Below are 13897 nucleotides of genomic sequence, written 5' to 3'. Positions count from 1 at the left end.
CTGCATAGTCGGATTCGGCAGCTGGTTCGTGTGTTTGTGTGTGCACGTGCGCGCGTGCCTAGGAGACTGCATAGCCGGATTCGGCAGCTGGTTCGTGTGTTTGTGTGTGCACGTGCGCGCGTGCCTAGGAGGCTGCATACTAGTACATGTACTTGTAGTAGTCGGCAGCCGGTTTGTGTGTGCGTGTATGCATGCATGTGTGCATGTGGGACATCTAGTCTGTGGGCCAAGTGGCAAAAATGTGAATTTTCGTTCCGAGGAAGAGGGCATCGCAATTTTTTTTACCCAGTCGATAGATGGGCTGGCATACATTGAAAAACCACTTGTTGTCATTCCTGATTTTGTCCAAGGGTTGCACTGGGAGTAAAACTAAATTCAGCGCTGGTTGCTATGGTAACCGGAACCTAAAATGGACTTTCTGGCTAATTGTAATGGTTTTTTTGGCAATATAACTTTTCTGGAGGATCATGTAAGCAGAATGTTTCCTTCCTGGATCTCACTGGAGGGCTAAAACATGATTTGAACTTGAAAAACTCAAAACTGAGCAAACTGCACCACACATGTAGAACGTCATGTCTTGTGAAGGTGCCCTTGAATTTGAATAGAACCATAATATGAGTACGTGCCCTTTTATGCACTACATGTACGAGTGCAATACAGTCTGTCAATAGCATGAGACCGTACACAATAACTATTAAGTATAAAGGCGTCATTGCATGCCATTTCATCAGAACATGACTGGCTGCAGTATGAAGCAGCCACTTTTCTGATCACTTTGTCTGTTCTAATAATATCTCAGACGGATCCATGCAACGTACAGAATATTCAGAATATGCCGGCGCATTGTGCATTGTATGATTGGTTGCAGATTGTCCACAGAAAGAAACACAACACTGAACGTCTGCACAAGTCGCTGCAAACCAGATAGACAACCCATAAAGAATGATCAACAACACAAAAACATGACAGTCTGGACACACATCATGTATTGCTAATAAAGTACATACACTGGCAGACCAGAGTTGAAAGACCGTGTGATCCAAGAAGACCTTAATGCGACAGACGTCATCATCATAACACTGGCTTATCATCGGACATCTCCTTCATAACACCAATGTGTGGCATCATCCAGATGAAAATGAAGCAGTTTAGAGTGATGGTGAACATTGTGTGCGGATGAAGGCGCGTCGCTGGCATAGGTCATGGGGGCACGTGCACCTCCCTAAAAATTTCGACCTTGGTTCAGCATGCAACGTTATGACCATGAAAGACATGGACCAGCCAGCCTACGCATGCATTGAATGCGGCCATTAGGCAGCGGCGGATTATGCCGGCATAATTATTGGCATAATTTGGTGGTTGAAAATTTGGAGCATAATTTGGCATCCTTTCGGAGGTAGGAGCATAACTACATGATTGTACCACAGTTCTAGTATGTATGTATGCTACTTGAAGTACAGTACAATGCACCTGATCAGTGCAGGTTCGGAGGTCATGCAGATAGTGTTTTCAATGAAAAGCCGCGTAGAAATCATGGCAATACCGTATTGTATGCTCGAACTCGTCTTGTTCAAAGTTCTTCCTCACACTGAAACAGTACATGTAGCAGAAGATGCAAGAGAATCAGCCTTTATCAGGTATCCCGGGGCGGACGAGATAGTGACGGGTTGTCCCCAAAACTCCGCGTACATGTACATTATTTTGAAGTCATGACCTCTGGACCTTAGCAGCCATGACTGTGCAGGCTATGGATATTGCTCTAAAAATTATAGAAAAATAGGTAGAGTTGATGTTCGGTCATGATGGAAGGAGAAGTGGAGCTACGGGAGAGATGAGCTGATTATTCGCAGGGTGAGGGTGACATCCATTGGACGAGCATGACGATTATGAAGACAGTTGAACATGATAATTTTCAAAGGTAACTCAAACTACTTTGGCAATGGAAAAATATTTTTTACTAAAGAAGTCAACTAATGAATAGAAGAAGTAATGATTGTTTTCTCTTTTCCATGTTGATCTCTAGCATTCATGGCCATCTTGGTGTGGGGATACTCGTGTAACATTTTGTTGCACTTATGGCCACTTGCAAGTAGCAAGTACGAAAAAGGTACAATTTTCCGAACTTTGAATTTGAGGCTCCATACGTACAACAAAGTATCCTCTCGTGCCAAAGCATAATATGAGGATTTTGTGAGCATAATGCGAGAATCCATGAAAGCATAATTCCGTGATTTCGCGAGCGTAATCCGCCGGAGCCTAGCGGCCATGCATCCCCTAAAGGGGGACCAGCTATGCCCCTGAATCCTGTCCACATAATTGGTTGCAGGGAAAGCAGGTGCAACGGATCACGAGAGTAGGATAAAAGCTGGGAAGACATTGGTAGGTACATTGTACAACAGTTGAGCGCTTTCGCCTTGATGGAATGAAGGCTGACACAGCTGCAGGAGACACTGCGGAGTTGTGAACATGTGCGCGTTGAGATGGCTGCACAAGTATGCCATTTGCACAGAGGGTTGTGACTTCTCCCAACAATGTTTCTTCGCACAGATCATTGCCCATCACGACTCCTATGGGAAGAGACGCTGCAGTTGCTTGCTGATTATTGGGTTGGCATCAAGCCAACGCAGTTTTGAGCTCTTAACCTGTATGCATGCAGCACCGTGGCCAAGGTGGTTCACCATACTGATACTGGTAAAAAGTTTTGAACTTTGAAACATATGGTGCAAAGCAACAATTGCGGCAAGAGTAATGTGCTTGGGGCTGTACTGCAGTACAGCCGCACATGAAAACTAATCTTCCCCAAGCGGGCAGGTCTGGCGGTGCAACTTTGGACTAGTGTGACATTGTCATCTGTCTCTGTAGCCTGAGTTGCATCGCCGATTGTAAGTGCTTAATCCTCCTCTATATCCTCCTCCCCTCGTCGTGATGGCCGGCGAGTTGATGAAAAGGCGAAGAAAGTGCTTACAAATGGGTTACAATGCATCGCTGCATAGACACACTCAGATTCAATAGTCGTATCGGCATAACGAAGATGATTTCATCCTCAAAGTAGTCAAGCGCATACTGAGGCATTTGTTGCAGTACACCGTTCCAGCGTTGAAGCTCTCGTACATATTGCGATAATAGTTATACTGCGTATGATGAGACGAGAGATCGGCCAATGGCAACTTGGTCATTTCGTCTTTTCTCATATTTGCTGCCTGTAAGAACTTGGCAGAAGCATGTATTCATATTTGCTTTTTGATCGGACTGCGTTCTTCCGGTATGATTGCTGCCGTTTCACCTTTCCCCAAATGTGCAGCTCTTTGTGCTGGGAGCCAACGTTACGACGGGAGCAGCTAGAGAAGAGCGTGTGCGGGGGCGACGCGAAAGCCTCCATTTCCAGGCGAAACATCACTTCCACAAGGCTCCCTGCGCTCAGCTTAACTTAATTGTCTACAGCAACAGCTTCATTTGTTCCTAATTATTTCACGCAATTCTCCACATCAGTATCTGGGTGAAGGGCTATAAGTAAAACTCCTCATCACGACGCTTTATTGCTACTTGCCCACAGACTTGCAAAGATTCACTTCAAATTAAATAATGATTACCTCAAGACGTACAGGCAGTAGCCCAGTGCACACCAATGTCAGAGCTACATGTACACAGCACGTACACAGCATGTACACAGCATGTACACAGCATGTACACAGCATGTACACAGCATGTACACAGCATGTACACAGCATGTACACAGCATGTACACAGCATGTACACAGCATGTACACAGCATGTTGTTGTTGTTTCTTTATTTTACTTCACCATATGAACAGGCAAGACTGCCTTCTCACCGGGGCTATTGGCCCACGGCTCTCACAATATGATGAAAATGTTTAAAATTTGTATGAAGAAGAAAGGAACGGAAAAGAAGATGAAATGAAAGGAAAGAAAACAGTAGGTATTAATTTTATGAAGGGGGGGTATGAAATGGGTATTATCATAGTTGATGAGAGAAGTATGATATCCAATATTATTGTTCTATAGACTATTTAGTACGGGCATTTCATGAGAGTCATGCATGGGCAAGGCAGAATTTGGACTAGGATAGAGGACAAGAACATAATTGATGAGCATTTGTTCAGGCAGAGTCTGTGAAGAAGACATAGTAGGCACAACATCGGAGAGCTAGTTGAGGAGGGAGATAAGATCATGACCAGACAGCAATGCTTGAAACGTGTGGCGTACGTCGCAAGCGCGAATATCAGCAGGGAGAGAGTTCCATGTGGTACTGCCAACGAAGGCGATTGAGCTACGGCCTGAGGGACCAGGTAGGAACGGCACTCTGAGCAGCTGGCTGACCTGACCACGCGTGACACAACTTCTGTCCACATCCGTGGCAATGAGGGAGTAGTAGGATTGGAACAGTGAGCTGGCTCTGCCATGAAGGCAGCGGAAGACGAAGAGAAGCAGACGTTGCACGTACAGCTGGTGGAGCTGAGGCATTGATAGTCTGGCAAATAGGGGAGCAGTGGGGGTCCTTCTGGGGAGTTGGAAGATGGCTCGTATGCCAGACTTAGCAATGCGTAGCAGTCGATGCAGCAGCAGTTTGGATAGAGCGGGAAAGAAACAGTTTGAGGCATAGCAGAGCACAGACTGGATCATACTCATGTACCAGGCCCGGCGGGCATTGAGTGAAAGGCACCGTCCATGGCGCCAGAGCTGCCCGATTGTAGTAGCAGTCTTGCTGGCAATAAAGTCCACTTGGGGCTTCCAGGACAGTTGGTCATCAAGCATGACACCGAGATACTTCGTGACTGGAGTAACATCAAGCACTGTGGTACCACACTTCACTTCAGATGGTCCGTCCAGACAACCACGGGGTCTCACAAACATAACTTGGGTTTTACTGGCATTTAATAGCAGACCAATGTTGTCCAAGTACTCAGCGAGTCGTGTTACAGCGTTAGAGAGAACAGAGCACACTAAATCAGGCTGATAGTCGGAGTAGTCCAGAGCCACATCATCAGCGAATTCCTGGTGGCATACACTACCTGGTAGAACTGACGACATATCACTGGTGTACAGTACAAAAAGAAGAGGGCCCAGAACGCTGCCTTGAGGCACTCCTCGGGAGCATCCAACATATTGCGAAACTGAGTGTTCCACCCGTACACACTGCTGCCGCTCCGAGAGATAACTGAGGAACCATTCCAGTGGTGTGTCACAAATGCCAAGGTCAAACAGCACTTGCACAAGCCTGGCATGCTGGACTCTATCAAATGCCTTCGATAGATCTACCATTACTACCCCGGTGTGTTTTCGTTCCGATTTGGCCAATTTCCAGCGGTTGGAGGCAAGGATAAGAGCATCTTCTGTTGAGTGATTTCTTCGGTATGCAAATTGACTTGAAGGTAACAAGGAGTGATCATCTAGGAAAGTTGTCAGCTGTTTCTTGACAAAGTGTTCCAGTATGCGAGAAACAATAGGCAGTAGCGAGACGGGCCGATAGTTACGAGCTGACAGTGGGTCGCCATTCTTATACAATGGGCTGATAAGAGAATGTTTGAAAGTTGATGGCACTATACCAGACGCAAGAGATAAGTTGACGATCTTCATCAGGTATGGGGAGAGGGTGTCCGAGCAACGTTTCAACACAATACCTGGGATTCCATCACTTCCGGTAGCTTTATGTGGATCCACACATTGCAAACGCTTAGCGACATCATACAACGACACAGGTTGGAAGGCTGTAAGGGCATCAGATTTCGTAGGGCCAACTGGCATCTGTAGGTGCGTAGGTCGACTGGGGTCATGAACAACATCTGCAAAGAAGTCGCCCAGCTGGTCAGCTGATACCTGGGGTACTCGGCGGGTCTTCTTTCGTCCGGTGACAGTGTTCATCACGGACCAAAGTTTCCTCTGATCAGACGTATAGCATTGATCCATAAAGTAAGCATTCTTCAACTGTCTATCTAGCTTTCTGGCCTTGGCACGTGCAGCTCGGTGCTCTTGCTGGAGTGCCTCGTTTGCTCTATCTTGCATTAGACGGCGGTGCAGTCTGTTTCGGTTCCGGACACACTCAACCAGCTCGCGAGTCAGCCAGGGACATGGACGCCGGTCTGCACGGCGGCGGGTGGTGATGGGTGCATGTTGGTCAAGGGTGGAGAGAATAGCATTGTTAAAGGAAGTTGTCATGGAGTCAACATCTTGATCATCGAAGCCGACAGACAGTATGCCATGTAAGTCAGTTTGAAAGCAGCCCCAGTCAATCTGATGGAGACGACGACCCGTGACAGTTGATGTTCCCTTACGAGCAGGTTTAGACGGAATCGGTAGATGAGCGAGTATGGCATAGTGATCACTTATATCGAGGTAAATTATTTCACATGTTCCACTTATAGCTGTTGTCGAGAGGAAAAGGTCGAGAATGGTCTGGGAATGTGCTGTCACTCGTGTTGCAGAGGATACGTAATTCTTCAGATCAAATCTCGTCAGAATATGCTGAAGAGGGTGGGCAGCATTACCAGGCATGCTGAAATCCACGTTAAAGTCACCAACGAGTACTGTGGAATGTTGCCGTCCTTGACAAGCTTGCTCAATATTATTCTCAAAACCATCCCAGTACGATACAGGTTTGTTTGGTGGGCGATATGTACACCCGAGAACAGTGGTTCGCCCATTACTTGTAATTTCGATCCACATCATCTCTAGCTCTGGACACTCCAGGTCCGTGCGCCTTCTGGCATGGACAGAATCATGACAGTACACAGCGACGCCTCCTCCATGTTGACGATAACGGTCCTTTCGGAACAGCTTGTAATTCGGAATCGAAATCTCGCCGTCGCTAATGCATGGCTTCAGCCAAGTTTCAGCCAGGCCGAGGACATGGATTCCACGCACAGCAAGGTACTGTTGCACTTCGCCGACTTTTCTCTGTAGACTACATATATTGAGAAAGGATACGGCATGTACACAGCATGTACACAGCACGTACACAGCATGTACACAGCATGTACACAGCATGTACACAGCATGTACACAGCATGTACACAGCACGTACACAGCATGTACACAGCATGTACACAGCATGTACACAGCATCCTAGGATCCTGTGGAATAATGGAGAAACGGAAAGCAAGAAACAATCCAGAAATGGAAGGACGTACGTGGAGATGGCTCAACAATAAAAATAATTGCACAAATAACTGGGTGACCTGTCAGTGTCGGTGTCACGCGATCAGTTCTCAAACCTGGATCGAACAGCTGAGATGCATGGATGCAAACAGTGCAAGCTACACTAGATGCGTGCACTGCACGGCACATCGATCTATGCAGAAGTGCATGCACTTACCATGCTTACGCCTACCTACACACATGTAGGTGTACATGTACATGCATGAATGCATGGTGCATACAAAACAATGCCAATGTCAATGGTCGCCGAGAGAGAAATTCTCAACATGGAAAAGGCGCTCGTTGGATACCTTTCAGAAAGTTGTCAGAGTGACAACAACCGGAATCCTGGTCAGTAAGGTATCTAGAGTAGACGTGGCCAATAAAATTGCGGTGCCCAAAAGTCGGAACGAGATTTTTCTAGGAGGCTTTTTTTCAGGTTTGGCCCACGGACTAATCAGCTTTAATTCCCGTAGCTATGCAGAAGACGTTACTTCAGTAACGTCTGGCGCTAGCCAGGGTCCACACAGCTTTAATTTAACACCCTCTCTCTTTGTATTGGCCGGTGTTCTCACTGTGCTATGAGATGCTGTAATAAATAAATAATAATAAATAAATAAATTTGGTGTTTGTTTGTTTGTTTGTTTGTTTGTTTGTTTGTTTGTTTGTGTCACGGCTGGAGCTATCCCGTGTCTGTCCCGTATCTGTCCCGTATCTGTGACTACAAAGGCTCTACAGGATTGTACATAACAGCTGTCCACAATATTTGCTTTTTTTTTTTTTTTTTTTTTTTTTTTTAGTCTTTGGCACCTACATGTATGATCAGGGGATGGCCCACGCCTGGTAAAAAAAAACAAAAACAAAAAAAACAATGAGAAGTTGCGTACAAATCGTGTACAGACTAAACAGACTATGGATTCGAGCATAACAGAGTGGAAAACCGGAATCCGAGAAAACGATAACATGCAAAATCATGAAAAAGTGGGGGGGGGGGGGTACTGAAGCAGAACAGTAGCCAAACACACCACGGATAGTTACCGAAAGCACTCTGCAGCAGCAAGGACCACAGAAGCATCAGAGTCAATGACTCTCTGGCGGGCATCTTGAGACCGTGGCCTGCGGTGACCACGGAGGCTGGCATTGGAGGCACGAACAAGAGAAAAGGAAACCCTTGACCTAATAAAGGCAAGAAGTGAGGAGAAGGGCTCCTTTCTCTTGTCGGCGAGCATAGAGGCGACACGCTTGAAAAAAGCGGAGGCGGACTTGCCGTAGCCGCCGGAAGCGCTGAACACAATGGGAGAAAAAGACGCGTGTTCAACTTCCCGGACGCGTTCTTCGTACGCGCGCCTTTTCTCGGCCTCATGCTTCCGGTAGGTGGCTGTGATGGACTGTTGGCGGTTGGAGCGGGCGTGCGGGTTGAATACCCGGATGTCCAGTAGTGCCCGTTCGAAACGTCCACCCCAGACACCCGATGCGGCCACATCCAGGCGGGCACCATCCTCGGAGATGGCGGAGCGGTGACGGAAGGTCTCACCGGTTAGCGGCTGGAGATGTGGCTCGACCTGGACATCATGGGCCACTTCACGCAGGAGAGATGCGGTGAGATCCCGAACGTCATTATGCCGCATGGCGGGGTAGCCACCAGTTGGGCAGGACAGCGCGTGTTCCGGTGAAAACGCTTTGCCGCACACACATTCTGTTGGCAGGCCTGGAGGGGTCCAACCATACCGTAGGCAGAGAGCGTCCCAGAACGCCTGCTTGTGTAGGTTGAAACCATACTGACGAAGGGGCCGACAGGTCAACCAGCTGGAGGCGCCCTTTTCAGCAGCAAGATTCAGGGTGCGCTCTGTGGTGCTGGTGGAGGTGGCAATGACCGAGGCAACCGCTTCCTTCGCCAGGCGCCGGGACTGGGAAACAATCTCTGCCTTCGCTCTGATGGTGGCAGCTGGGACGCCTTCTGCTGACTGATCTTGCTGGAGGATCTTCTGCACGAGAGACTTGGTAATATGCATAGAGTCCTGGAACTGGGAGGCAAGGGAGGATGGGTTGACGATCCCCAGCCCTCCGTCCCTGCACGGTAGGGCCAGCATGGCACGCTCGATGTCTCCTGGCGGGACGCGGTTGATGATGGCAGGGATGAATTTGGTACGGATTCTTTCCTCCAAGGGTGCAAGCAGGTCGGCCGTATTTGGCACTGTCCGGGCGACAAAGGACCACTGATGGCGAACTCCCTGGCCGAAGGCAGCAAATGCCGCTTGTGGTTGGGTGCGGGCGAACTCAGCCAGAACATCCACTTCGCGACACCACTCATCCACCTTGCCTGACACATATGCCGAACGGAATGTTGGTGATCCGAGGACGGCACCTAGGTGGCGACACCCATCCGACCGGATGTCTATGCTGGAGTCCTGGAAGATTTCCCTGGCTCGATCTAAGCACTCGGGCTTCACCAATATTTGCGGGCTCCTGTATCTGTCCCGTATATATATATATATATATATATATATATATACGCGTACGTACCGTACCAATATTCATCGTATTCTGTATACGACTCCCTGATGTAGAGGGAGATTTGGAAAGAAATAGGGAAACGAGGAGGAAATTAAATTAGAATAGACGCTGAATAGGTGATAGGATGCGTCAGCATAAACATACTTTGGAAGAGAGATCCCGTCGTCTCCAAAATAAGCGTGAACGAGCGATTCAGCGCCGGTCACAGGAAACGTCGGAAGAGAGATCCCGTCGACTCCAGAACGCCCGTGATCGGCAGAGTCCGCCGGTCCCAGGCAACATCAGGACAGACATCTCGTTGAGTCCAGAACGCCCGTGATCGGCAAAGTCTAAGCCGGTCCCAGGAAACGTCAGGACAGACATCCCGTCGAGTCCAGAACGCCCGTGATCGGCAGAGTCAGCGCCGGTCCCAGTAAACGTCAGGACAGACATCCCGTCGACGCACAGAAAAACTAAATCTGCAGCCTCCTTTGGCGTCGGACAGGATACGTATTTAAGGAGACTGTAAAGTTATGTAATGTCCAAATTTCGACGTGAGCAGCAGATCACTCGCGTTGATTTTTCGATGTGCTAGCCAAATAACGCGAGCTGAACTTTCGCGTCGCAATCATCCCGTCGACGCGCAGAAAAACTAAATCTGCAGCCTCTTTTGCCGTCGGACAGGATACGTATTTTAGGAGACTGTAAAGTTATGTAATGTGCTCCACAGGCAACCATGCATTCGGCATCGTCGTTGGCTCAACAGGTCAATGTACATGTATTACTACAAAAAGGCCAGAAAATCCGATTACTGTATTAAAATCAACTCATTTTCGCTGGCGATTTAATTTCGCTGATTTCGCCGCTTGGTACCAACCGGCCAAAGTAAATCGCAGGCCAAAGTTTGTCATAATTATGGGCAAATGATGCATGATTGAGCAATGGATGCATGTGAGAGCAAAAATACCGATCGATTTCAAATTTGACGTGAGATATGGAAACGTTTTTGCAATACAGTGATGTGGCCAATCAACGGAAAAAGACATTTCCATCAGTTCTTAAAACATGTACGATGAGCTAGGCAAAAAAGCATAAAAGCATAGCGTAGGGCCCTGAGCTTCCAAGCTCTCTCGTAATATCGGTAGATGTCTGTGGATTACTGTGTACTGTGGTGGACTGCGACAGCACACCGTGATTATGTGGCAAGACATTCACCTGGCTGGTGGCCGGCACTGCCAGTCTGGTGGTTTGCATCTGTGTGATGTTGAGTGGAAAATGCGCAGTGACAGATAGCTTTTGCCTTTTGCCGGTACTGTATGATTGTGATCAATAGGCAACCTCTTGCATTGGCTGTCAGGTTGGATAGGATCATCAGTGTTTGTATTTAGAACAGTAATGACGTACTTGCTATTGTACTACCGTAATGTCACATTATTACCTTCAGTGTTCATATCATTCTATACTGGAGTATTCTACGTATAAAGCGAAGTTTCGGGCGAACATCGATCGTTGAGCGTCCGTTTCAACCAGCTTGGTTCGATAAATTCAACTGGTTGCACTACGACGAGTCGACGGATTCTGTGACCTGCCATTTGTGTTCCTTTGCTGATCAGCAAGGGAAGCTGAAAGCGCCATCGAAGGACTCGCCTTCATTTCCAAGGGCTTCAAGAATTGGAAAGATGCCACCGAGGGGTTCCGTCGTCACGAAAAGTCGCTGTGTCATATCGACGCTGTCCAGGTGATGCTTGTGCTACCGCAGACTGTCCCGGACGTTGGTGAGGCGCTACGTCAAGCCCATGCCAAGGAGAAAGCCCTGAATCGGCGAATGTTCGTGAGAATCCTAGAGAACATGAAGTTTTTGGGTCGCCAAGGTCTTCCCTTGCGTGGCCACGACGATGCAGAGTCGAACTTTATGCAACTGCTGCAACTACAGAAGCTACATACTCCCGAGTTGCGTGCTTGGCTGGAGCGACGAGTGGATAAGTACTGCTCCCCCGAAATCCAGAACGAAATCCTTCAGCTAATGTCGCATAGCATACTCCGGAATGTGGCCAAGTCCATTCATACTGCTGAGGTGTTCAGCGTAATGGCCGATGAGTGCGCAGACGTATCTAACAAGGAACAGCTGGCGTTGTGCTTCCGGTGGGTTGACCAGGAGTTGGAAGCTCATGAAGATTTCGTTGGTTTGTGCCAGATTGACAACATATCTGCAGATACGATCGTTGCGGCTATCCGAGACTGCATGCTGCGACTCAACCTCCAAGTCAACCGTTGCCGAGGCCAGTGCTACGACGGTGCCTCAAATATGGCTGGCCACAGATCTGGTGTAGCGAAGCAGTTGGGAGATGAAGAGCCAAGGGCTCTTTTTGTGCACTGCTACGGGCACTCTCTGAACCTGGCAATGTGCGACACCATCAAGACGACTGTGCTGACCAGAGATTCCCTCCATGTCACCAGCGAGTTGATCAGCAAGTTAATTTTAAAAGTACTCACCGAAACGGAATGCCCGATTTGACGTCCTGAAGGGTGAGATCTCGCCCCACACACCAGGATTCCGTGTGCTGTGCCCGACCCGCTGGACAGTGCGAGGCAAGAGTCTGCAAAGCATCCTGGATAACTATCTGGTCTTGCAAGAACTGTGGGATGAAGTTCTGGCTGGGAGTGTGGACCCCGACGTGCGTGCTCGTGTAATCGGAGTGAAGGCTCAAATGGAGACTTTCAACTTCTTCTTTGGAATCAGTTTGGCCCGTCTTGTCCTGGCACATGGTGACAACCTCTCTGTTTCCCTCCAGAGTTCAACAATGTCTGCTGCCGAAGCCCAGAAAATAGCACGTTTGACGGTGGACACGATCACAAAGATGCGCACAGAGAATTCATTCTCGATGTTCTGGGAGGCTACTGTGGCAAAAAGGCACCAGTTTGATGTCTCTGAACCACAGTTACCTCGCAAACGCAAACGTCCACAGAGGTATGAAGGTGGAGATGAGCCAGCATACCACCCCAGCTCCCCGGAAGGCCACTATCGGCAGCTGTATTATGAAGTGCTTGACAGTGCCAAGTCCTCCATCCAGACCCGGTTTAATCAGAAGGGCTTCGCTATATACACGCAGATGGAGAACCTTCTCTTGAAGAGTGCCAAAGGGGTTGACGCTACAGACGAGTTCAAGGCAGTGACAGAGTTGTACGGCGAGGATCTCGACTCCAACCTCCTTCTGACCCAGTTTTCCCTCCTTCAGACGCAGCTGACCTCTGATGACGATGTCACGTTTAAGTCTGTGCTGAAGTTCTTGCGGGGCTACTCCACATCTCAGAGGCAGCTTCTGTCTGAAGTTGTGAAGCTGGTGCGCTTGATTCTGGTAAGCCCAGCTACCAACGCCATGAGCGTGAGATCCTTCTCAGCAATGCGGAGAATCAAGACCTATCTCCGCTCCACAATGGGCCAGAGTCGGTTAAATTCAGTCATGCTCCTCCACACGCACAAGGACAGGACAGATGCACTGTCTGTGGTGGAGTTGGGCAATGCCTTCGTCGATGTCACCGGCAGTGATCACCGCCGCTCAATATTTGGCACATTCACGGATGCTGATCTTGCAGCTTAGTAACCCAGCTAGCAGTTTACCTGTGATTGCTCTTCTTGTCTTTTTTCTTTGGCTTTCTTACACAGCAGCGGGACCATGCACAGTAATACTTATTATACTCATTGTTTCAATGCATATTGTACGCGATCTGTCACATATTATTATTTCTTGCCTGCATTTCTTTTCCTCGCTAGTTTTGCTGAGAGTTTTTGTACACCTATTCAATGGTGGATGAGATAACAGGCTTTGAATGCTGTCCATAGTTGTTTTCTTGGAAGCAGTAAAACAATGCCAAAAGTGCCCAGAATGCAGGATTTTGCACCCTGATTTCAAACAATTTCCCAGGGGACATCCCCCCCGGACCCCCCTGGCCGGACCACCGCCAACGGCGGTGCTACGCGCATGCGTATTCAGTAATTGAATGGTTTATTTGGGAATTCCGCTAGGACCTGAAAGGTTTGACGTGGAATTCAGGTTACACTAGGAGGTGAAGGCTTAAAGAGAAAGTTTATATCAAAAAAGGTATTCTTTGTAGACCAAAGAGTGGTATATTAATTATACCAGTCTTTGGTCTACAAAGAAAACCTTTTTTTGATATTACAATGAGAGTGGCTAACCATTGGCTTGTCCACCAACTCTAAGAGAAAGTTTACACAAACTACAACCTTGTCCCC

The 13897-nt window shown here is 48.2% G+C and overlaps 1 protein-coding gene across 1 annotated transcript; it reads left to right on the top strand.

The window, feature by feature from the left end:
* Positions 1-10842: 10842 nt before the first annotated feature.
* On the top strand, positions 10843-13244 carry LOC135823002 (zinc finger MYM-type protein 1-like). Its single transcript, XM_065335837.1, has 3 exons — positions 10843-10891; positions 11259-12113; positions 12229-13244. The coding sequence occupies exons 1-3, from the start codon at positions 10843-10845 to the stop codon at positions 13242-13244; spliced, it is 1920 nt and encodes a 639-aa protein (XP_065191909.1).
* Positions 13245-13897: the final 653 nt, after the last annotated feature.

Source organism: Sycon ciliatum, chromosome 8 (genome assembly GCF_964019385.1).
Source record: "Sycon ciliatum chromosome 8, ocSycCili1.1, whole genome shotgun sequence".
In the NCBI taxonomy this organism is placed as follows: Eukaryota; Metazoa; Porifera; class Calcarea; order Leucosolenida; family Sycettidae; genus Sycon; species Sycon ciliatum.
The sequence above is the reverse complement of the archived record's forward strand: the minus strand, read 5'-3'. Positions and strand labels throughout refer to the sequence as shown.